Below are 23,551 nucleotides of genomic sequence, written 5' to 3'. Positions count from 1 at the left end.
ACAAGATGATCCCGAGGCATTCTGAGAGTGTTTAGAGAGAGAGCCTTTGGATGATGTTTTAACTTGGACTATTGGATTATTCAAACCTAATTTATTCTGGAAAGGATTTAAGAATGGTATCTTCCATTTACATCACACCACATGGAGCCATATTGAAACAGGCAACCTAACAACCAACAATCAAACTAACAGAGAACCAGGAAAAGTTCATCTGTTAAAATAGGAATTCTGAGATAAACAGTATTGCTTTTCTGTTCATATAATAAATACCATCCTTAAGTATTTTCATCATACAAAAATATATGACAGAATATTACAAATACAACCACTATTACTACTACTGGTGCTAGTAAACTTCCATTAATTGGGTACCTATCAGAAACAGGGCACTTCAGTATTTTCTCAAAACTTCGAGAGCTTATAATAGATATCACTATCCCCATTTCATAGATTAGGAAAATGAGACCTGAAGAGACAAAGTAATTGATCAAAGGTGATACAGCAAATAAGTGCAAAGCTTTTTCTTTCACTATGATACACCATGTTGCCCCTGAGCCCTGCAGCAAAGCAGAAGTGTCCTTTCGGCCTCTCCTATATCTACATTATTAATTCCACTTTGTACACAAATATCTAACATCACAGCTCTTAAGTATTCAGATATCTACTATAACCTAGGAAGTATTCTTGTCCAGAAATGTTGAATTTGAATCTAGCCTTGCCTGTAGATCTAATATCTAGTTTATGTAAAATAGTAGTGATCCAGGACCAAAAGAGATGAAATAATGAGGAAATAAGACAATTTCAGAATATAGGATATTCTACAATTGGCAGGATCCTTTCAAAAGATCAAGATAATAAAAACAATATGAAGAGGTACTCTCAATAGGAAGGGAAAGTTAAGAGAAATAACAACCAAAAATAATGCATGATCCATGATTACCTACTAGTTAAAAGAGAAGAAGATTAAAAGATATTTATGGAAAACTACAGAAAGGTCAAAATGAGCCAGCAAGATCAAAGAAAAGGGAGGAAAATGAAGGAGATCATTTTTGCTGGAGGAATCAGGGAAGATGTGATAGAGGAAGAGGAATTTGTTCATCTCTTCCATGGCATTGCTCTGATTTTCCAGCCTATGTAGATTGCCCTATTGTCTAAACTCTAACCTTGGCAATAGCAATAAATGCTAGGCAACATCCTCTAGCAGCTTCTTCTTATTTGTAAGCCTCTTCTCCTCAGGATTCCATACTCTGCTCTCTCGATGAGCTCAGCTATGCTCAGTACAAGACTCCATAGTTGGCACTCCAGTAGATTGAGACAACAGGTATTTTTGTACACACAGATCCACAAGTCCTCCTAGCAATGAGTGCCTTAACACAAAACAATATGTACTACAGTGTGAATTAAAGGATTCTTTGAAATCAGCTGTAGTGCCATGCTCTTAATGCAAAATATAATCAAACTGGATGCTGATAAAAAACTAGATGCTGACTCTCATTAGCCGGCAAGGTGAAGAAAGATCCCTTCAGTGGTTACCAAGTGCAGCCTGGACACATCTTGGGGAGGTGGGAGCTTTTCTGGGTTATCCTCCTTGTGTTACCAGGCAGGAAGTAGACACAGAGAGGGACGAAGTGACTTGCCCAAGGACAAAGAGTGAGTCAGATGCAGAGCTGGGAATTGAGCCCACTCTCCCGGTTCCCAGTGTACGGCTTTCCTCAGCAAGTCATAATGCCTTTTAGATGGATCTTTTCCTAAAATGTATTAAGTTGTTAAAAAATCAATATGGGTGTAGCATTGCTTTCCAACTATCTCTGTTTCTCACTACCTTACCAGAGCTATTATCAGAAGCCAAACTGTTGGTCAGTTCAGTAATCTCATATCTATATTTTTTAGACAATACACCATTAAAACTGGTTATATCCAAACACCTGAGATAAATCTGAGTCTTTGGCTGTGAGTTTGTGTTTGGCTCTGTTTGCAGGTAAGGGAGAATACTACAGTGAGGGAAAAAATGGTAATTTCAAAGTTAGGAGAAACTAAAAATAATCATGAAGAGCAAGACAACCAGAAAGAGTTAAAAGCAAAACAAAACAAAACAAAACAAAACCAGCAATATGGTGCTCACAGTTGACAGTAAAAAAGCAAGGAAATTAAAAAAGTTGTGTACTTAGAAAAAGTGGATATTTTAGGCCCTTTGAGAATATCCCAGATAGTTGTTTTTATACAAAGCCATGCTTGTTTCATTAGTTGGGATTTTACCAATTGGTTCATTGGGAATTCTGGACCATGGACAGAAACTATCGTTTTTTAATGGCAATTACTGGAGACTCTTATTGTGCTAACTAAATCACAAATGGTAAGTAAGTAGGCCTATATGTCTTCTGGTTTTTATCATTAAAAACACCACTAAGTTATCATTGTGCCCTTACTAAAGAATCCAGGCTCAGCTGTAGAATCTCTTTCAATATAGTAGTCTGAACACTAACAATAGATCAATAATAATCCAAAATATAAAAGCCATTCTCTATATCTGGCATATTCTTTTCTGTTCAATCCCCATTCAAAAGACAAGACATGGAATCACTATCGTCCCCTGGCCTCTTCTGCCAGGTTTGATCAAATTATCCCTTATGGGATTTGCTTACGCTTCCATAATGCCTCTTATCTAAATTAGACTTTCAGGACAGAGATGCTTTTTTTTTTTAAAGTCCTTAACAGTTTTCTAACAAAAGATCAATAAATGTCCGTTGATTTTATAAAACGTCTTTATCTTTTTCTTTGGAAACTTTGGGGACAGTTAAATTGTGAATGCCTTAACAAGCATCACCACTATAATCACTCTAATTCAGAATTTTCATTTTGCAGTTTCTATATAATATGAAATTCCCAGAAAAAATACAAAAGCTTGAATCATCTGGCTGTGACAGAAAGTAACATCGTGCTCACAAAAGGCAGAGAAGCCAATCTGAAAGAGCAACCAATAGGTAAAGGTAGAAAAATTTGAGCAAGAAAAATAAACAATGACAGCACTGGGTTATAACAAGTAATAAAAACCTGTGAGTCTAACTTTAATGCATAAATAAGAACAGCTCTTTTTTTTACAGAAGAATTCCAATTAATTCAAATAGAAACAATGAGGAAGGCACCACTTCACCCAAGGGATCAAGGTTAACATCACTAATAAGAAGACATATTGACATGTGTCTCCTGATACAGTACACTGAGGAGGGCCCATTTCTTATGTGATATTCTTGTTAAAAAATGAATAACCTTGAGAAAATATCACACAAACCCAAATTGTGGGGCATTCTAAAAAAACATTCTTCAAATGAACCCAGGTCATGAACATAAACTAAAGCCGGAGATTGTCATGGATTGGAGGTCTAAGGAGACATGGCAACTTAATGCAGCACTGAATCCTGAATGGGATGCCAGGATAGAGCTGGTCATTGGTGAACAAATTCAGATAAAGTCTATAGTTTAGGTAATAATATTCATTGTACCAATGTATACTTTTTGTTTTTATAATTGTACTAGACACCCAGTGCGTGAAAATTCATGCACTGGAGGGGGATCCTTCAGCCCAGACTGCCCCCTCTCACAGTCCGGGAGCCCTCAGGGGCAGGAGGCAATCCAGCGATCAGGGGAAGGCGACACCCCCATCACACCTCTGCTGCTGCCACTGCTGGCAGCGCAAGCCTCAGCCAGCCCTGATTTCCTGAATCTCGGGCAGCCCTGGGTGGCTGGGCAGCCACCATCCAAGGCTTGCCTGTGACTCGGGCCAGCCCTGGGCACCTGGAGGGCTGAGGGGACTGGGCACTGCCATCTTGTGGCTGTGGGCGCTGCCATCTTTGAGGGTGTAGCAGTCAATTAGCATATTCCCTTCTTATTGGCTGTGGGTGCAATGGTGTGAGGGTCAGTTAGCATATTCCCTCTTTATTAGATAGGATTATAGCTATACAATATGTTAACGTTAGGGAAAGCTGAGTGAAGGATGTATGGGAACTCTCTGCACTAGTTGCATGCATTTTCTTTAAGACTACAATTATTTCAAATAAAAAGTTGAAAAAAGTGCTTAAAAAAAACTAACTGGTTCGCACAGTCAACTTGGTTATACTAATCTTATGTGAGCACAGGTATGGAACCTAAAGACAACCTGTGGCAATCCAACACGCAGTTGGCTTTAAGTCACAGCTTTCCCAAAGAAAGAAGATGAAATGCAAACCTAAATGTGATCCCATTTGTGTCTTAGCATGAGAATGTGTCTACTCATCAGGATCATATCTCTGCCATCTCCATTTCACTGTATTTTTCTTCTCCTTTTTGGTCTTGTCTTTTTTCCTTTCCACATTTCAATAATGATCTGTGTGTAGCCCAGCAATATTGTTTTCGTCATGTGGCTTTTCCTTATTGCGCAGAATAATTTTCATGAGCTGCCTGCAGTGCCGAAGCTGACTGAAATAAACCGTATAGCATTTCCTCACCGTTATTAGCAGAGCTTTCTTGCTTAGATGACTTTTGGTGGCATGTCCCTATCCCAAGTCTCTATTGGGCCTCCTATCACTACTAACTCTCTTCTGAGTCATTAAGACTTTTCTCTGTACCTGCTTTCTCCCTTGATTCTGCCTTTATGTCCCACAGGGGAGAGAAGTTGTAGAGGCTGAGATCCAGTGCACTGTTTGAATTCACCTTGGTATCCTTCTCCCAAAGCCATGACCTGCAACAATAATGCACTCCAAACTTCAAGGCCTCATGCTCAGCTCTCTAGGGCCACCTTTTGTCTGCAATGCACCAAGTAAAATGTCTTTTCACTGTTACCCAGTGCAACCTTCTGTGGATTTCTGCAATTAAGGGGCTCTATACTGAGTCCCAGGCTGACAGCCTGGTGTTAAATCTATCAGCTCCTGTTTTTGACCCCCCACAAGATTCTTTGTGTTTTTTGCTTTGTTTTGTTTTTTATCTTGAGGGGCAATATTTAAAAGTTAGAGCATTCTGAATAAAAAGCCAAATTCCAGGCCTCCCTTGAATTATCTAAAGGTCCAGCTACCCTCAGTCCACATTCATACAAGGCCACAGACTGCTCCAGTTGAATGTCAGCTGTCCCCTTAGACAGTGTGGGTGTTCTCTAATGTACATGTCACCCGGATCTCCTTTTGACCAGCCTGGGTACTGAATGCTCTTGTGTTTGTAAAAATTCATAAAGGTCAGTCAAACTTGTCTGAGTGCCATTACTTAAAATGATGAGCAAAGAAATCTAAGCTGCCTTTCCTCTGAATCTCGGGACCTCAGAAGCCCTGGCCTACGCATTTCCCTCAGTTTAACTATAAAAGAAACACCACCTATCATTTTCTCTTGCCTGCAAAAGGGAGGGGAAAGGGCAGGATCCCTGTTTCAGGTTCCTTTATATGTTGTCCTCCTTTGTAAGAAAATGCTATTATCCTTACTGTATGTTGAGCTCTCTTCTCACTTACACAGCGACGCTCAAGCATGGGTTTGAGACATGCCGTTAGAGCCATTACTGTTGTATTTCAAAGGGAAGAGAGCTTTGCTAATCCTCTTTGGCATTCATCTCTAAATCTCGGTGAACTCCGGTAGCTTCAATCTCTGAAAGTTTATTTTTGACTTAAGCGATTTTCTTGCAATTGCTAGGTTTTTCAGGTGTCTCGCCAGCTTAACTGTTGTCTGAATACGCTTTGTCTGTTTTCCTTGGCTCTTCCTAGCAGGTTTAAGTCTGTTCTAAGGGGTCACAACATGTCCTGCCCAAATGCCTTTGATTCTGAGCATGTAGTCAGTATGTATTTTTCACTTTACATAAAATATAAATAACTCCCTTATACTCATTTTGAATCTTTTCTCATAGTGCTTATCCTATGGAAGGGGGGGAAAAAAAGCCATTCAGCAGACCTCTGTGCGGTGTGAGCAGAGTCCTAGTCGGGGAACATAAATCATGCCTTGTACTCACACATATACAAGTGACCCTTCCCCTTCCTGCTGTTTCCAATTACTCAGATTAATTTACGTATTTCCCAACTTTCTGGCACCCCTCTGCTAAAGTACTGCAAACAAATTTACAGCGAGTCCCAAATTCAATATTAATGCAAAATCTTCCAGTCTCAAATTTCATTTTGTCTGTCATTCTGGAATTTAATAAAATTTTGGAGTTTGTTTCATATTTAACGTATTTCTAGGCATTATGCTGATTTTAGTACTGAAATTTTGGGAACCAAATTATTATAGGCGCTTGAAGGCAACATGAATGAAAAATGAACTGAACTCAAAGTCACAGGCAAATTCAATTTCTGTACAGGCATCTTGCAAATGTCTGCTAAATCACATGTAAGCTCTTTATACAACAAATAAATTGGTTGAGATCTTTAACTTTAATAGCTTATTTAAGTATTTCTAAAACTTTAAATGCCTGAGCTGTAAATCTCTTTTTATTTTCACCTAATGTCAGCTTGGTATAGGTCTTCCCTCCTTAAATCTAAAAACATAACATGTTTGAAAATGAAGAAAGCAGGTTAGGTAATCTTTTAAAACAGTACTTGTATTGATCATGTAGTCTTTTCAAGGTAATTTCTCTGGATGGGGTGAAATAGTTCCTCCATAATGCTGCTGCTCCTGGTATAAAATAAATAGTAACAAAAATGGTTGATGTTTGGCACTAGATGGCCTGTAAACTGAAAAAGAAACTGAGTGAGAATATTTTTGGGGGCTAAATCTGTACTTTGGAATGCAGACTTAAATATCAAATTGTGAAACTAAAGTTGACTTTTTATCAAGGTAAGGTACATAACAGAAAAGAGAGCTGAGTGAGAAAAGGAGCAATATAAAAATAAATAAATAAGTGGAACCAAATCCCAAATAACTGTCAAATAACTTAGGACATAAAGTAACCCATTCAGTTTAATATTAAACATATTTCCTTCAAAAACTTCATTGCTTTCTCCTTTCTCACTAATTCTCTGGGCTCTGGTACTTTTTTCTCTTACATCAGTTTTATAGAGCCTCTCTCCTCTCACTCTCTACTTTCTTTTTCCTTTTAATACCAACAAGAACTCAGTAGCCCCAAATGGCTTGGTTTTGTAGCCATAAGCAAACTTCCCCTGAAACTCCAAATTCATACAATTATTAAACTAGTGTTTTATTACTTGTTCTGGTTTTTGTTCTTTAGTTGTTTCTTCCTTCAGTCTATAAATGACATTCACTGGAAAACAGTAGTTCTTATAACATTTAGTCAGTGAATGTGTGGATAAATACGGAAGAATAAGCCAAGGGCCTAATTGGCCAAGAGGAATACCTCTTAGCCAGGAGGCTCTCCGTTACTCATCACTACCCTATTCTTTTCTACAGTTCTCTTTGGATTTCCAGGAAGCGTAATGAATATAGCCAATAGCAGCTCTCTTATAATTTCCTCCCTTTAATCAACTATTCATAAGTGGAACTTGACTAACAGCAAACATTTTTCTGAGGATTGGGGACAATAAAAAAGAAGTTCTTCCTTGAAAACACTGATGACTTCCTCAAGAAAAACAAACAAACACAAATGTGTCTTTACATAAGCCAATGCCTAGTCCTGCTGCTGTTGTACTGGCTTGGAGTGGTAGAAATCACAGAAAAATTACTGCTGCCATATTTACCAATGCTTAAAACAGTGAGTGTTTTATTTTAACTAAATCCCCAAAGAATACTGTGAGTCAGACTCTATTAATTCCATTCTGCAGAAATGGTTTGTGTACTATGGGGTAATGGAGAAGAGTGTATTAATACTTCTGAAATAAGGGAAAAGGGGATAAGAGGTGAGCAAGATTGGAGGGTCCATGCACCTTATATTGTGAAACACTGATTCGTACAAATCAATCAGAGTGCTGCAAAACAGAATGCATTCATTTTTAAATAACCTAGTATGTTAACCTTAACCTCCAAAGAGAATAATTTGAGATTTTATGTCATGCCTTATCCTCCTAATATATTGAATGTTGCTGCATCCATTGTTATAAAAAAATCTTCCTAAATTAAAAATGTGAGTCACTCTTCTCCCTTTTCCTTACCTTCACTGCTACCCCCTTATTGAAGCCACCAACGTCTCTCTCCAGGACAATTACCATAATCCCTTACCTGGATCACTATGTACCTTCTTGTCCTCCTTCATTCTGCAGTGAACGTGATCTCTTAAATAATTAAGTTGTTTCATATCACGTCTGATTAAATATCAATTGCTGCCTATTGTAATAAGAACAAAATTCACATGCTTCACCTTGATCTGCATGGTTCTACCTAACAATTATCACTTCATTATAACTATGCCTTTCCCCGTGCCTCTCCCAAACACAGTTCCCTTCAGACACACAGACCTTCCTTCTTTCTCTAAAATGACAAATTCATGGCTTCCTCTCAAGGGTGAGTATGGAAAGCTCCTCCCTCAGAAGTACACACAGCTTGTTTTGCTCCCTCTCATCACTGTTGTCTCAGCAAATGTCACCCTTCTCAAAAAGGCCTTCTATGACTACAACCATCAATCCTCAGACCGCATCTCTCAATTACATCACATTCTTTTTCTTTCTTCTTAGCACAAGATACTACTTACTATTTTAGTTTTTTGGATTATTGTCTGTCTCATCTCACATGAAAATCTAAGCCCCTTCAGGCCAGTTTCATTATCTAACTTGCTCACTTGCTTCATTCCCAACACCTGGAACAGCACCCAATAGATATTTACTCAACTTTGTTCAATGGGTGAAAAAATAAATGAATGACTGCCAACCACAAGGATTGCTTTAGAGATCATATAATCTCAGTAAGAAGAAAAAAAAAAACTTAAAAAAGTTAAAGCATCCTGAAAATGTAAGAGATTTCTGCTGCTGTTAGCAATTTATATTCAATTAATGGTATAATTAATTAAATAATGGATATTTACACAATGCATTATATGCTGCAGGGCGTTTCCACATACATTATGTTCCTTGTAGTCATGGGAGGTGTTAATAACACTGCTATGTCTCTCTTTTCAGAGTTGGTTGGAACAGTTTTCTATAAAGTTATGGAGAGGTTTTCACAGGCACCCAGAAGAAAATACACACAAGATAAAATTCTTATGCCTTTCATAACCTTATGTTCTCTCAGCAATGAGAACAACAAGGGGAGTGGAAAAAGTGCTAAGATTTTGACATTTAATATTATCAGAATTCATTTCAAAAATTTGACAATCCTTAGCAAGTGAAAACAGGAAGAAAACACCCTAATAGGGGAAAGCACTGTAGAATAGAATGTAATCCTAAAATGGACAGAAGTAAAATGGTTGTTTTAAGTGTCCCTCTTTTTAATGTTGGTCAGTGTTAAATAGACACCATATTATCTCCCCCAAGTAAGAGCCATATGCCACTAGTATTATGGGCCCTTAACCTGGTACTGGTGAACTGCTAGCCAGCTTTTGGGTTAGAATGACAATATACTCAGCAGAAGGACCTAAATTCTGAGTTAGCGATTCTATCTATAAATCTTACTTATTTTTTTAATGAAAATCACAGAAATACAATTCCCATTAGACATGATCTGTGGTACCTTGATCTTACCTTCTCTTGATGAGGCAAAAATCTCACCCATGAGCTAACATCATTTTCACTATACTATCAGAGCTTAATTTTCTAAAATACTTTTATTGATTTTAGAGAGAGGATGCGAGAGAGAGAGAGGGGTAGAAACATCAACGATGAGAGAATCATGGATTTCTTGCCTCCTGCACATTTCCTCCTGGGATAGAGCCCGAAACCTGGGCCAGAGCTTAAAATTAATAGAGCTAAATAAAGTAAAATATTTTAATGACGCATATTTGCTATTTTAACATTTTCATACCGATTAAATATACCATTAAAAGCTTTAGAAAAATGCACACAAGTTTTGAGATAATCTAAAAACCAAATATTTTTTTAAATCTCTAGAATTTATATTTTAGCAAAAGTGTGAGGTTTCCTAATTGCCTCAGTTACTTGATCTGTGTGGATTGAAGTGTAAGTAAATTCTTAGTGTGAATGTTCTCTCTCTTAGACTCTTTGTCCTTCCTCTCCTTATGCATCCTAATTTCTAAAGATAACAGATCATTCTAAACCCATTTCTGTTATTAGCCTTATACCTACAGTTTCGCTTTTTTTGCAAGTATATTAAAACACCCTAGGAACATTCAAAGCAAGCAACCACAACTAAGTTTTATTTCCCTCTCCCCTGTCCTATTTTTAGTTTTCTTTTTCTCGTTTTAAGAAGAAAGGGCTAAGATGACAAATTGTCATTAAAGAAAAACTCAGCGGTAGAAAAATTCTTAAGAAATTATGTATTCGTATTTCTAAAGTTCAGCTGTCTTGGAAGTCTTGAAGATGTCAATGCAATGTGGAAAAGTTAGGAAGAAGTTTCCTATTGATTGTAAGAATAAGACAAGAGATGATCTGTGGTACCTTGATCTTACCTAAAGAAGAAACATATTTCAACTAAAATGAGGTCGCATTTCAACAATACCTGTCTTTGGTCTGAAGACTAAGCCAGCCAGGACAATGAGGTGCATGCCACTCCGGAAGAGATGTCTGGCTGTTCATAAGAATGCGTTGTGAGATAAAATGTAATGCCGGTATCTTAGTAAGGCCACACGCTCTTATTTTCTTCAAGAAGTTTCTTTTTTTTTCATATTTTTTCTTTCTTAACAAAATTAGAAAGATTCTCATATGAAAAACTACTTTCTCAACTCCTTTTCTGTAAAAGACAGTTATAATATTCACATTATAAAAGGAAACTTTTATATATACGTGACTATATCCAAGCTTATAGCTGAGAAAAATAAGATGAAACAGGTGACACTACAGTAAGAAATCATTAATTAAAATTATGTTTCATTGTTTCTGTAGTAAAGACACCTTTGACCACTGTTATATATTTACAACTATTTGGAATATTTGAAAAAATGTAGATGATTATATAATTATTTCACAAATATGAGTGGCCAAGTCATTAAACGATATAAGTAACAAGCATTACCAACCTAAAAATTGGACTTTTGCTCTGATAATACAAGAATCTGACCTACTGAGAAATCAGCAATAAATGAACGGGCCCATTTATCTGATCATAGCATTGCATTTTTTAAAACCTATAATTGCACAGCTAACTGCAGACTAAAACTAAGTTGAGGTAATCACATGAGAAAGTTGTTAGGGTCCTGTTGGAAAGCACACTAACTCCTGTTGTCTGTGTCATCACTGAAACGATTCCCTCTGTCTACCCTGTGAAGAGAGAATGTCTTGACTTTGAAACAACATTTTGGAATGTGTTTTAACTTCTAAAAATATTTTACAAAATGAGAAAACAACAAATCTTAATTTCAATAAAGTCATCAGTAATCTTTGAGCATGAATAAATTCAGAGCATGTATGCATTCGTATTATTTTTTTAATATTTTTATTGATTTTTAGAGAGAGGGAGAGGGAGAGGGAAAGAAACATCAAAGTGAGAAGACATCAATCAGCTGCCTCCTGCTTGCCCAGTAACAGGGGTTGAGCTCCAAACCAGACTTGTGCCCTAACTGGGAACCCAACCAACAACCTTTAGGTACTTGGGATTATACCCAACCAATTGAGCCACACAGGCCAGGGCTGTATTCATATTCTAGTAGTGCTTTAAATTCTTAGGCTACTCCAGGATATCAATATATTATTGCTACCAAATATATTTAATGTGCCTGTTATTATAGACACAACGGGAAAGGCACATATGATTTACCCTACGAAGTATAGATAAAAGTGTTATACTTAAGTCTTTCAGGAAAATATGTTATTATTGTTTTACCATAAAAGTCAACTAATGGGTTTTTAATGCAAGATCAGTTTAACTGTTTTACCAGTTTTATAGTTTGGTTCCCCTTCAGTTAGTACTCAGTTTCATCAATTATTAGTCTGGAAGCTAAGTCAGAATAATTGGGTTTCTATAGAGATAGCCTAAATCAATAGGATGGAGAGAAACTATATTTTGGTATCATTGAATTCAGAATAGCGTAATAAATAAAACATATTTTCTAACTCAGCCTTCTAGTTATGCCAAGCGGGAAAGGGAGGCCACCAAATCATTTATGAAGAGAAAACATAGATCTAAAACTGTGACAGCAGTTTATAGCAGAAAAACATCTAATGAAAAGTATATACAAATTTTGAAGATCTAAGTTTGCTTGTTCTGATGTGTTGCAAAATCTTCCACTTTTTATAATGTAGAGGGTTCAGAGGTACTTGGAGAGGTTACCATTTATTCAAGTGAGAAAGCACAGAAGAGTGAGAACGGTGATTAAATTATTTTGGCAAGCACAATACTTTCAAAAGCAAGTGAGGAAAATACATTCATTGGCACACATGTAAATAAGTCCAAAAAGTAACTTTTAAAAACTCAAATTATTTTTTTAGAGATATGTTCATACTTTTGTATTTGATGTTCAAATATCACCTTCCAAAATAGAATAACTGGAGAATGTCCCCAAGGGCTGAAGATGGTAAGATCTGTGAATGCTATGTTCCAATTTCACTCCTATGCCTCTGGTTATGGGTTGTTGTATAGGTTAAATTTGGAGACTAACAATCCATATGAAAATGTAAGGCAGCTCCACAGAGGATAAAAGGTGTCAAGACTCTTCTCTGTTTGGTTGGTTGTAGATTAATCTTGTCCTCCCTTTCCTACCAAAAAAACAAACAAACAAAACCCCCAAATCTTGTTGTTTGCACTTTCTATACAACAAGGTAGCTTTTGCCATTATTCTTAGATTAAATGTGTGGAGCTAGATTTCTTCAGAGAATGTAAGAAAAGTTTATGAACTACCTAAAGTAAAGATGATTATTTCCTGATAGAAGTTTGGTCCAATATAGATTCTGATTAACTGATTTTAAGAGTCCTCAAACTTTGCTTCAGTATTCTAGCTACGAAAACCACTGTTTCAAAGTATAAGCACTGGTTCATTATAATTATAGGCATTTCAAACACAAATGCACTTTGACATCTATTTCTCCCAGTATCAGATTCTATTACAAAAAAAATATTTATTATATTTGAAATGAATTCAACAGAATAGTGCATGCTGGGAGTTGAAAAATAACTCTTAACAGTTTCTTCATTTTGTATTTTTGTTCTTCAAGGAAGAAATAATCACAAATATCCTATCTAATAATAGAGTAACATGTAAATTACCATCACTCCGCTACGCCCACGATTGGGCGGTGGGAGGCTGGGAGGCGGGACTCGGGGTGGCCTATCCGGCCATTGAGAGGCACAGATCCGCTGCCACTGAGGGGGGCTACCCTGCTGTTGAGAGGCGCAGGGGGCGGGAGTCCCGCCCCCTGTGCCTCTCAAGTGCCAGATCCGCGGCCGCTGAGGGGGCCTGCTGCGGACACCCAGCTGCGCCTCTCAACGGCAGGGTAGCCAGGTGTCCGCGGCAGCCCCCCTCAGCGGCCGTTGAGAGGCCGCCCCCTGCGCCTCTCAACAGCAGGGTAGCCCCCCTCAGCGGCCGCGGACCATCAAAAGTGGGGGAGCTGGGTGCCTGTCTGCTCCGGCACCAGCGGACAGGCACCCAGCTCCACCGCGAAAAGCGAAAGCGTGTAGGGGACCCTACACGTGCATGATTCAATCATGCACTGGGCCTCTAGTATATATATATATATATATATATATATATATATATATATATATAGTCTTACATTTTTGGGGGGGGTTTGTTTTTGTTTATTGTCTTACATTTTGAAAAACAAAAGTTTACTTTAATACTCTGTCTCCAATTTTCAGGCTAAACTTATGTTTTTATAGATATTTTTGCTGAAGTAGCTATTTTAAAGAATATTATATATATATATATATATATATATATATATACACACACACACACACACATGCACACACACACATATACTAGGTTGGTTCCATTCACTATGAAATTAGTTTAACTAATGACATCATGTTCATACAATCATGTTTAAGTTTCAGTACTAATTCTACTTTCTTGAGTGAATCTATCTAGAACGAAAATGCGTTTCCTTTGTATAGGAATTGGTTTGACAGAACACCACAGAAGATAGATAAATCTATCAATACATCTGGTTGGTACTTTTTACTACACAGAATCCCTATAACTCAGAAGGAAGGAATTAAAAAAACGTGAGGGCACATTTTATAAAAGATAGCAGACTCATGAAAAAAAAAATCTGGATCGTAGTAATATATAGAACAAAGAGAAGATATAGATACCTGTTTAGTCCATGTGACTTTATTTTTATTTATTTTTAATTGAATGTATTGGGGTGACATTGGTTAATAAAAGTATATAGGTTTCAGGTGTACAATGGTATATTACATCATCTGTATATTTCATTGTGTGTTCATCAATCACACAAATCAAGTCCTTCCATCACTATTAATCCCCCTAAGTCCCCTCTTACCTCACTTACCCCCCCTTTTCGTCTAGTAATCACCATACTGTTATCTGTGTCTATGAGTTTTGGTTTTATGTTTGTGTGTGTTTTTTCTTAATCCTTTCACCCTTTTCCCCAGTCTCCCAACCCCTCCCCCTGCCCATAGCTGTCAGTCTGCTGTTCTCTGTATCAATGAGTCTATTTTTATTTTATTTGTTACTTAATTTTGTTTATTAGATTTTACATATGAGTGAAATCATATGGTACTTGTCTCTTCTGCCTGGCTTAATTCACTTAGCATAATACTCTCCAGGTCCATCCATGCTGTTACAAAAGGTAAGATTTCCTCCTTTTGTTGGCTGAGTATTATTCTATTATGTAAATGTTTCACAGCTTTTTTTAGCCACTCGTCTACTAATGGGCAGTTGGGTTGTTTCTAAATCGTGGCTATTGTAAATAATACTGCAATGAACATAGGGGTGCATATATTCTTTCAAATTAGTGTTTTGGGATTCTTCAGATATATTCCCAGAAGTGGAACCGGCAACTCATTAGGCAGTTTCATTTTTAACTTTTTGAGGTATCTCTATACTGCTTTCCACAGTGGCTGCACCAACCTGCACTCCCACCAACAGTGCACAAGGGTTCCCTTTTCTCCACATTCCCACCCATACTTATTTGTTGACTTATTGATGATAGCCATTCTGACAGGTGTGAGGTTAAATAGAACTAATCTTTATTGTACACCCTAAGCTCTGAAAAGAAATTGACAAGGCAAGTAGCAAAAAACTAAAGTCCTGGATTCAAGACACTTAGAAACTAAAAGTCTCTGCATGTCTCCACTGTGGCTGACAAGTAACATCTTATTCTTAAGAATATATTAACTATATCATTCATCCCCCACCCTTTCTAGGATTTTTTACAAACAATTAAAAAAAATCACTTCCAACTTAATGATTCTAGCATAGTCAACATTTAAGTTTTCTGCAACACTTTCACATGTTTTCTCGCACTAAGAGCTTACTTATATCCAGCCTCACATTGATCGAAGTCTCTTCAAATTATTTTACACTGCAAACATTTTCATAAGAGATTTATTACGAAATCAGAAGAAATTATTCATTTTAAGAAATTATCATTTTGCCTAAGGATACTTTAATCTCTTCCTTAAGAAACAGTCGTTTGAATTCGGCCTCTTCCTACAGTCATTTGGCTGTCTCCCACTCCTCTTTCCTTCCCTTAGTCTGTTTCTGAAATTCACATTCTTTTCTCTTGTTTTAACACATAAAATTTCTTCTTCATTTTCTCATTGTCTCCTTTCCGTGTTACCAGCGTCAATTTGGGAGAGATCTCAAAGGCATCTCTTCAAAAGAGATCTCTTCAAAGAGACCTCTTCTAAACAAAACTTTTATGATATTTCTGGATATAAAGAGACAAGGATCGCAGTTCACTCTTCTTTAAAGAGAGAAAAATTAAGATTTTTACACACACCTGATATACACATTTAAATGACTATAAGACCAGGAACTTTTATTACTTGTAAATATGTCTCCACGTCTTCTAAGACTCAAGAATTTAAGAATTCAACAGCCCATCCCTCTTTTATCAGAAAATTTAACAATTTAAAATACGTTTCTTTTTAAGTCTTACTCCTTCTCAAGCCAAACTCTAATATGATATGGCATTGTTATATAACACATTGGTTGATCCTAAGTGAATAAGATTTATCCTCCACTTTTGCTGTTAAGAGTTACAAAGATGTTTCCTTTTTCAGATGGGATAAAATCTAATAAGAACTGACATGTACATTAGCTTAAGCCTACATTAAAATCAGTATAAACTAAAAAAAAAAATTAACAATATAGAATTAAAGGACAAGTGCATGGGTATAAATTGAATAGAAGCATGCAAGTTATTTTTCTGTTCTTAAAAATGTTTGCATTTATACTTAAAAACTTACACAGGAAAGAGCAACACAGGTAGAGAGTAGTGCAACCATTTCTATTTAGTCCACACAGCTAAGAAGCTACCCATTACTCAATATGTGTTTGGAGAACCTGAAAGTGACTTCTCGTTTTCTGGCATGAATCTCTAGCTCTTCTTGCACTAGAAAACACACCTGTGCAATTCACATGCCTCTTTTATTCTTCAAGGACAATTGACATGAGCCTGTGCAAAAGCAACCTCTTTTTTGAATTTACTAGTACATTCCTATATCTTGTTCAGCATGTCATGAAGAAGTTTGTCATAATGCAGCAGCACTTCCTTTTCTAACTTCCAACAAAATTTCATATCATTTCTCCTTTTGTCCAAATAAGACCCATCTTTTTTTTACTTTTGGTAACTAGCTGTGACAATTTTAGGTCTTTTCTAACAGTTTTGGAAGTTGTGTTAAATATATATGAGAGTTGGTCTACAACTAATTTCACTTGTGCTAGCTGATATAGTACCTCTTATGCTGACGTGGTGATACAGCATGACACTATTTCGGTTTAAGGGAAAAGTAACCATCCTTTTCCATGTGTCCTGCTTGTATATTAGATGACGGCCCCCACCCCTTCCATGGAACTAGATTGTAGTCCTTTGAGTGACTTAGTTTCCTATCTCAGAAGAAGTTTGGGGGAACAACATGTTTAACTTTTTATTATATTTTAAGTTCTCCTCAGGCATTCATCCCAATCATTGAAGCAATAGTTCTATCCCTCCTAAACACATACAAAAAAAAAAAAAAAACAAAAAAAACTGAGGCCCGAGCTCTAGATGAGGTCAATTTCTAGAGACTGGGGACTCGATCAGAAAAAAAGCCCAATAGCAGTAGTCTGCCGGTGCCATGACTTTGCTAGCACACAGGGCGGCAAAGCTTCATTCTGTTCACCTGCTCTGGTCCTATTTCAAACATTCTTCCGAAGAAGGGTTGAGAGCTCTTTGCTCCAGATCAAAACATCATCATCATGTCGAGATAAAGCTACGGGCTTCCATTTTATCCATATAGTTCTCACTGTTCCACGCCAACTTCAAGGCAAGTTCAGAAGCTATATGGTCAGGTGGCAATGGTATGTTTAAAATACCTCGTAAATGTCAGACTCTCTGAAGGAACTCGTATTAGTTTCATTACTAGTAAAGGAAATGACCTGTGTGGGTACATTATACAGAGTATTATCTGGTTGCCAAGAGCAGGTTGGTTAGAAACACTACAGTTCATTCCTCTGCTTTCCCCCATAATGAAGCAATAATTTTTGGTCAATTCATAATTCGCTTCATCTAAGCACAGTCATCAAATCTTCCGGGGCAACATCTTGCCTCTTTGCTTGGCATTGGGATGCCGGTAGCATTCCAATCTTTCTTACTTCTCTTTATTGTAACAAACCCCCGCCCCAAACAAGCTGAAATCTACCAGTCAATGTGAACTCTTGGTGAAAAGAAACCGAGATCTGTGATGCTGCTTTCACTCCCAGCAGTTAACCATTCCAGTGCCAGATGCCCAAATATCTGTTCACTATTTTTTTTTTTCTTGTTTGTTTTTTCACGCGTGCAACTGCTCTCAATGATGATCAAACTTGCACCGGGATTCCTGGATTTCCGGATCAAAAGTTTACAGAATCCAGGTTTCTTATGATCCCCCCCCCCCTCTCTCCTCTGCTCTCCATACACATTCCCACTTAAACTTCTACCATTCACCAGCTCTTATTTGGATAAAAAGCAAGGGCAAAATGCCAGTGATGGGTGATCATCCCCAGGTACCATGAGCTGTATCACACACCTTCGGAATCAAAAACAAAACAAACAAACAAAAAAGTCAAGTTCAAGTAGGTGTCGGTGCTCAAAAGCGCCCTGGTAGCCCTAGCCTCTCCGCTGCTGATGGGGATCTCGCGCAGGCAGGGGCTACAGAAACCTAAGGGGCTTGGGCGGGCGCTTTCGCCTCTCAGCCACCCTGGGTGCAGCGGGTAAGGGAGCGAACCCAGGGCTAAGTTGCGGGAGCATCTACCTAACGCAGACGATCCGGAGCCCGCAAAAGCTCGGAGCCCTGAGTCCGCGCGGAGGGAAGTCTTGGGAAAGCGAATTCTTCCTCCAACATCTGCAGCGCTTGGGGTGCGCGGGCAGACGCGCGCGGTCCAGTCCAAACACTCCCGGGCGAGGGGGGCGGGGGGTGCACATCAGGACCGGTCAACGGGCAAAGGAGCAAGCTGTGGGCGAGCCGAGGGCTCTGGCACCGGGTTCAGAAAGCCCCCCCACCGCACCCCTCACCCTCCGGGAGGCCGGCGCACCGTGGCCCACCGGACCCGGGGAGCGGGGCCGCGAGGACTTAAGTTTCGCACTCACTTCTCTGCAAGCCTCTTCCAGCAGGAAGACCCAGGAGGAGGGAGAACGGGGGGAGGTGGGCTCCTTACCTCGGTCGGCTCCCACCGTCAGCACCTTGGCGATCGGCAGTAATCCCGAGAGAGTGAGGAAGGCGAGGAGCAACTCGGACATCGCGGTCGCCCGGCAGGGAAGCCTGCGCTGGAGTCGGCTCGGCGGCACCCTCGGCCCCGCGGCGGCGGCGGCGGCGGCGGCTCGGAGCCCGGAAGGGAGCCGCGTCATTTACAAATGTCACTGGAAATTCTTCAGCTCCGCGAGCCCGGCCGGACGGAGGTCCGCCCGCGCCTGCCTGGAGCAGGATGTGGAAGGCGCACGGATGCGCGCGTCGGGGAGAGGGAGTGCGTGCGAGCGCGAGCGAGCGAGCCGCTCGTGTGTCTCGACTTCTCAATGCAGGGGACGTCTGATCTTACATCACGCCAGAGGGGCCGCGAGCGGTGCCAGCGGATGGGAGCGCGCTGATGGATCGCCGAAGCCGCCGCACACCCCTTCGTCGCCCGCATCCATCACGTCTATTACTTAGTCAGAGGCATTGAACACAACAGGGAAATACCACCCGCGAACCGAGAGCGCCACAAATCACGAGGATGTCGGTCTCCTAGAAGGGAGAGTAACTCCCAGCTGCTTCTGGAGGGATCTGGGTCTTTAGGGAAGCGGGTGGGGGCGGGGGGAGCGGGGGAGCTTCCGCGTCGGGCTGAGCCCGCCGGGCGCCCGGGAAGCTCCGCGTTTGACAGCCAGCTGGAAATTAGCAGCTCCGGCGCCGGGTGCTGCGGAGAGCCCAGCCGTTTGGAGCCGCTGGTTCCCTGCCAGCCTCCTTCCCGGGAAGGGAGGACGAGCCCCAGGAACGGGGCTTCTCGTAGGGAAATGGTTCCCACCGCCGCCGGGCACACAAATGCCACGCTCTGTCGATCGCAGTTTTAACTTTTATGCTGAGTCGCCCCTGGGGACCAGGATGCGAGATTTCGTGACTCAGCAGAAACAACCAAACAAGCCCCCAAAGTCATGATGGATTGCGGGAGAAGGAAAGGTGAATGAATGGGAAGAGATACCCTGAGCAGGAAGCACAGAGCAAGAAATGGGCAGTTCGTTTTGCAGTCGATTTCTCTCTTTGAAAGGCTACCTTAAACCATGTTCAACACTTGAGGATTTTTTTTTTTATTGTTTTTGCTTTGTGTGTGTGTGTTGTTTATTTTTCTTTTCCCACATAGTACAGCGGTGGTTTAGAAACTTTCCCAAACCATCCGAGGCACCAAAATGAATCAAGGGAAAATTTTTTTCAAGTGATTTGAATGACCACTTCAGTTTCAAAATGTGATCACCCAAGTGCCTAAAATTTTAGGTAGCCATTGAAAAATGGCTAAGGAGTTAAAAATCAGAAATCTTGGGTCGAATGCTTATTTTTTCCCTTGTAACATCAATCATCCTTGCCTAAGAACAAGGTTGAAAAATGTATTGTATATAATATTTTCAGGGAAAATTATAAGGAAAAAACAAAACTAAGCAACAGGAAGATTGAGAAGCAAAGGGAAGCTATTTTAAACACTTTTATTCGGCTTAGTGGTTGAGACTGAGAGTAGATGAATGCCAAGCTGTTTATGAGTAAAATTGTCCAGAAACATCTCTGGATGCTCCTTCAAGGCCAATAAAATTAGACTGGTTCAAAGAACACTGGGGTGACTCTGAGGGACATTGCTACAAATCTGTGAAATTCACCTTTTCATACTTACTCTGTGATTAGAAAATGTCTTCTATGCCCATTTTTCCATATTTTAAATTTTCAAGTTTATTTTCCCTTGTTAATCAAATCATTTCCTATCTATAAGATGACTCCTTCCACATTTAAAAAGATATTTTTTCCTTCTAAAGTTGTCATACATCTCATGTAACCTAGTCATTTTCATTTTTTTAACTAAAATGTAACATACAGAAAACTAAAGAGAAACTTTTTTTCTATTTTGCTTCATTCTAAAATTTCACAAACTTTGGAATGAGTGGCTGAGTTCAAAGAATGTGAGGGAGGGGAGAGGAAGAGGAAGATTTGAATGATGCACAAAGTAATAAATATCTATTCCACAACCCACAGACCTCTGCATTCTATGAAATACTTATCCTTTCATCAGGACAAAGTGAGCAAGTATCTTTCTGACATGATACCATTCAGTCAACTAGGAGGACAACTACTAGGTAATCCATATCCACTTAAGTCTTGACAGTAAAATGAGGAGTGCTTACAAACCAGATTTTTCTTATTTCATACTATTTTCTGCCAATTACCACCATTCACCCACCCATCTCAAAAATCACAAGGAAGAGAAAAGCAGTCAGGAACAGTACAACCAAGCCAAGACTCTTAGGGTACTGAAAGTACCATCATTGCAAATCAGTGACTCACTCACTTCTGCATTATATGTAGCAACCCTAGATTCCACTGTCAACTCTTAAAAGGGAAAACAACCAGAGAAGTAAATGTCCTGCAAATTTCAAATTCCAGTGCATATTCTAAATATGCTACCTTCTAAATATGTAGTGCCTGCTAATAAAAAAACCTATTGAGTGAATTAGGCAGAGTAAAAACCATGTGATACCTTTTAGATCATATGGTTGACTTTTTAAGAGCTCTGAATGAAAGAAAAATAAGGATGTGTTGTCCACACGTGGTGATCAGAATAAGAAAGCAAAACAAAATTCCTTTTTAGTAATTATCAATGAAATCGCCTATTGAGTGACACTTGACTGAAAATGGTAGTATAAAATAGTGGTAACAATAATGGAAGCTTCCGAATGAATGATGGGAACTTGTATTTAATATCAACTGTAAATGATTCTCAATTTTACCAACAAAATATAATTTAGGACTTATTTTAAGAATGTGAATAGATGTTATTAACAAAGATCTGAGGGTATAAAAACTGTCTACAACAATTTAGTGGCAGAAAGGATGTTTAGGTATGTACAGTGGTCACAACATATGCACTTACTGGTAAATGCATGTCAAGCAGGTTTTTAAGACAAAAATTATAATAAGGATATTGGTTCATACCACAAAGTCATAATGATACATAATAAAGGGATTAGATATTAAACTTAATAGAGACATATTTGTTCCAGAACTGACATAAAGGGCAGTATTAAAATAAAATTATCCCACATCAAATCATTTGTATAATGGTGGCTCTTATTTAAAAAAAAAAAATTGAAAATGACCAGTTCATCAAAAAAGATAGTTGTTTTGTTGTGTTGGTTTTTTGTTTTTTGTTTTTTGTTTTTGTTTTTTGGCATCAATGAGGTTGGTAAAGGTATGGCCAAATTTGAGTTTTAAAATTAAATAATTTATTTCTAGGTTTTGAATGACCATCAGTTATAATGGACTATAAATAAAAAGGAAAACATAAGTATAATTTTCTATGAGATACTGCTATTTTTCATTATATATGCTTTAATAAAAAAGAAAATAAAGTTATTTAAGTGATCTGTTGGTGAAGAGAGAATAGCTGGAGCTACTGTTCAAATTCTGCTTGTTTCTATGGCCCACTATAATTTCTTTATTCTAATCAGAGTTATTAACACTGACAAGTTAAATAAATTAATTCATCAAACTATAGACTGTTATGAACTCTCATTGAGGTAAATTAAACAAAGTAGAACCAATCGTTCTTACTTTCAGTTCTAACACAACACGTGAATATTAATTATTAGCCAGAGGTAATCTTACACTCCCCAATTAGAGCCACCCTTTATGTACATGTGATCAAATATCAGATTTCATTTCTGCTAACTTAATTACTTTCTTGTGCTGTTGGGGGGGGTGGTTTTTTTTGCAGGGTAGTGAGGGGGTTACCAAAGGTAGTAGCAATTCATCCACTACACACCTACCTGAAAGTCTTGTTAGGAGCAGGGCGTGTGTCTAAACAAACCAAGACTGACAGTGTCTCTCATAAAAGTGATGTGGGCAAGGAGAATTGGCCTGAAATCAGGTTGCTAGGAATTTCTGCAGCTATCATTCCAAGGGCTGCTAGATTTCTTACTCTCCTTCCCTCACAGAAAAGTTGCCAGGCAGCAGCAGACACAGGATGAGAAAGAAGGGGGTAGGGGTGGAGATTGAGAATTGTTAAAGAAACATTATCAGTGCTTTAACCTTGAAACAAAGATACTGAACAAAGCTCCTAAGAACAGAAATGTACAACACAACAACAAAACAACCTTTAGTTTCATTTTATTTATCAACCTGCAGTATTTCGATGCACATTTTTACCTTCTTTCCTTCTAAAGAGTGCTGTAACTGTTCGGTAGCATACTGTTTCAATAGGCATATGGGGGATTTAGTTGAGATATATAGGATTTTGGTGCAACTTTAATTGCCACCATTTGCGAAGTATTAGCAGGTATGTATACCTAGAAAGAAAATGAAGAGTGCTGCAATTGTCTAATTAAACCTGGAAAATAAAATTATTTTCAAGCAAATTAAGTTTTACTTTTTTATATAAATTTCAGCTTATGCACTGTCAATATTGTTCGGTGCTGTAAAATACATATGATAGTGAAAAGCACAACTGATAGTGAATTATAACTTTCAAAAGGTGAAAAATAAAAACTCAACTCTGATTTGATTGGTTTACATTTTTCCTGACTTTGATAAACTGTTTTAATCTTTATTGTAGAATGTATTATATGAGTCCCCTTTTTTCCCCATTGACCTCTTCTACCCCCCCCCCCCCACCCTCCTCCAGGCCTTTGCCACCCTATTGTCTGTATCCATGGGTTATGCATATATGCATACAAGT

General features: G+C 38.6%; 1 protein-coding gene across 1 annotated transcript in view; it reads right to left on the bottom strand.

Moving 5' to 3' along the window:
* LRP1B (LDL receptor related protein 1B) overlaps positions 1 to 18,985 on the bottom strand; it is a 1,721,287-nt gene extending 1,702,302 nt beyond the window's left edge. Inside the window, exon 1 of the mRNA XM_079782447.1 lies at positions 18,806 to 18,985. Coding sequence (XP_079638573.1) covers positions 18,806 to 18,887 — 82 coding nt within the window. The 5' untranslated portion in view covers positions 18,888 to 18,985. The remainder of the gene's footprint in view (positions 1 to 18,805) is intronic.
* Between the last annotated feature and the right edge of the window lie 4,566 nt (positions 18,986 to 23,551).

The sequence above is a fragment of the Cnephaeus nilssonii genome, assembly GCF_951640355.1.
Source record: "Cnephaeus nilssonii genome assembly, chromosome: 10".
Taxonomy (NCBI): Eukaryota; Metazoa; Chordata; class Mammalia; order Chiroptera; family Vespertilionidae; genus Cnephaeus; species Cnephaeus nilssonii.
The sequence above is the reverse complement of the archived record's forward strand: the minus strand, read 5'-3'. Positions and strand labels throughout refer to the sequence as shown.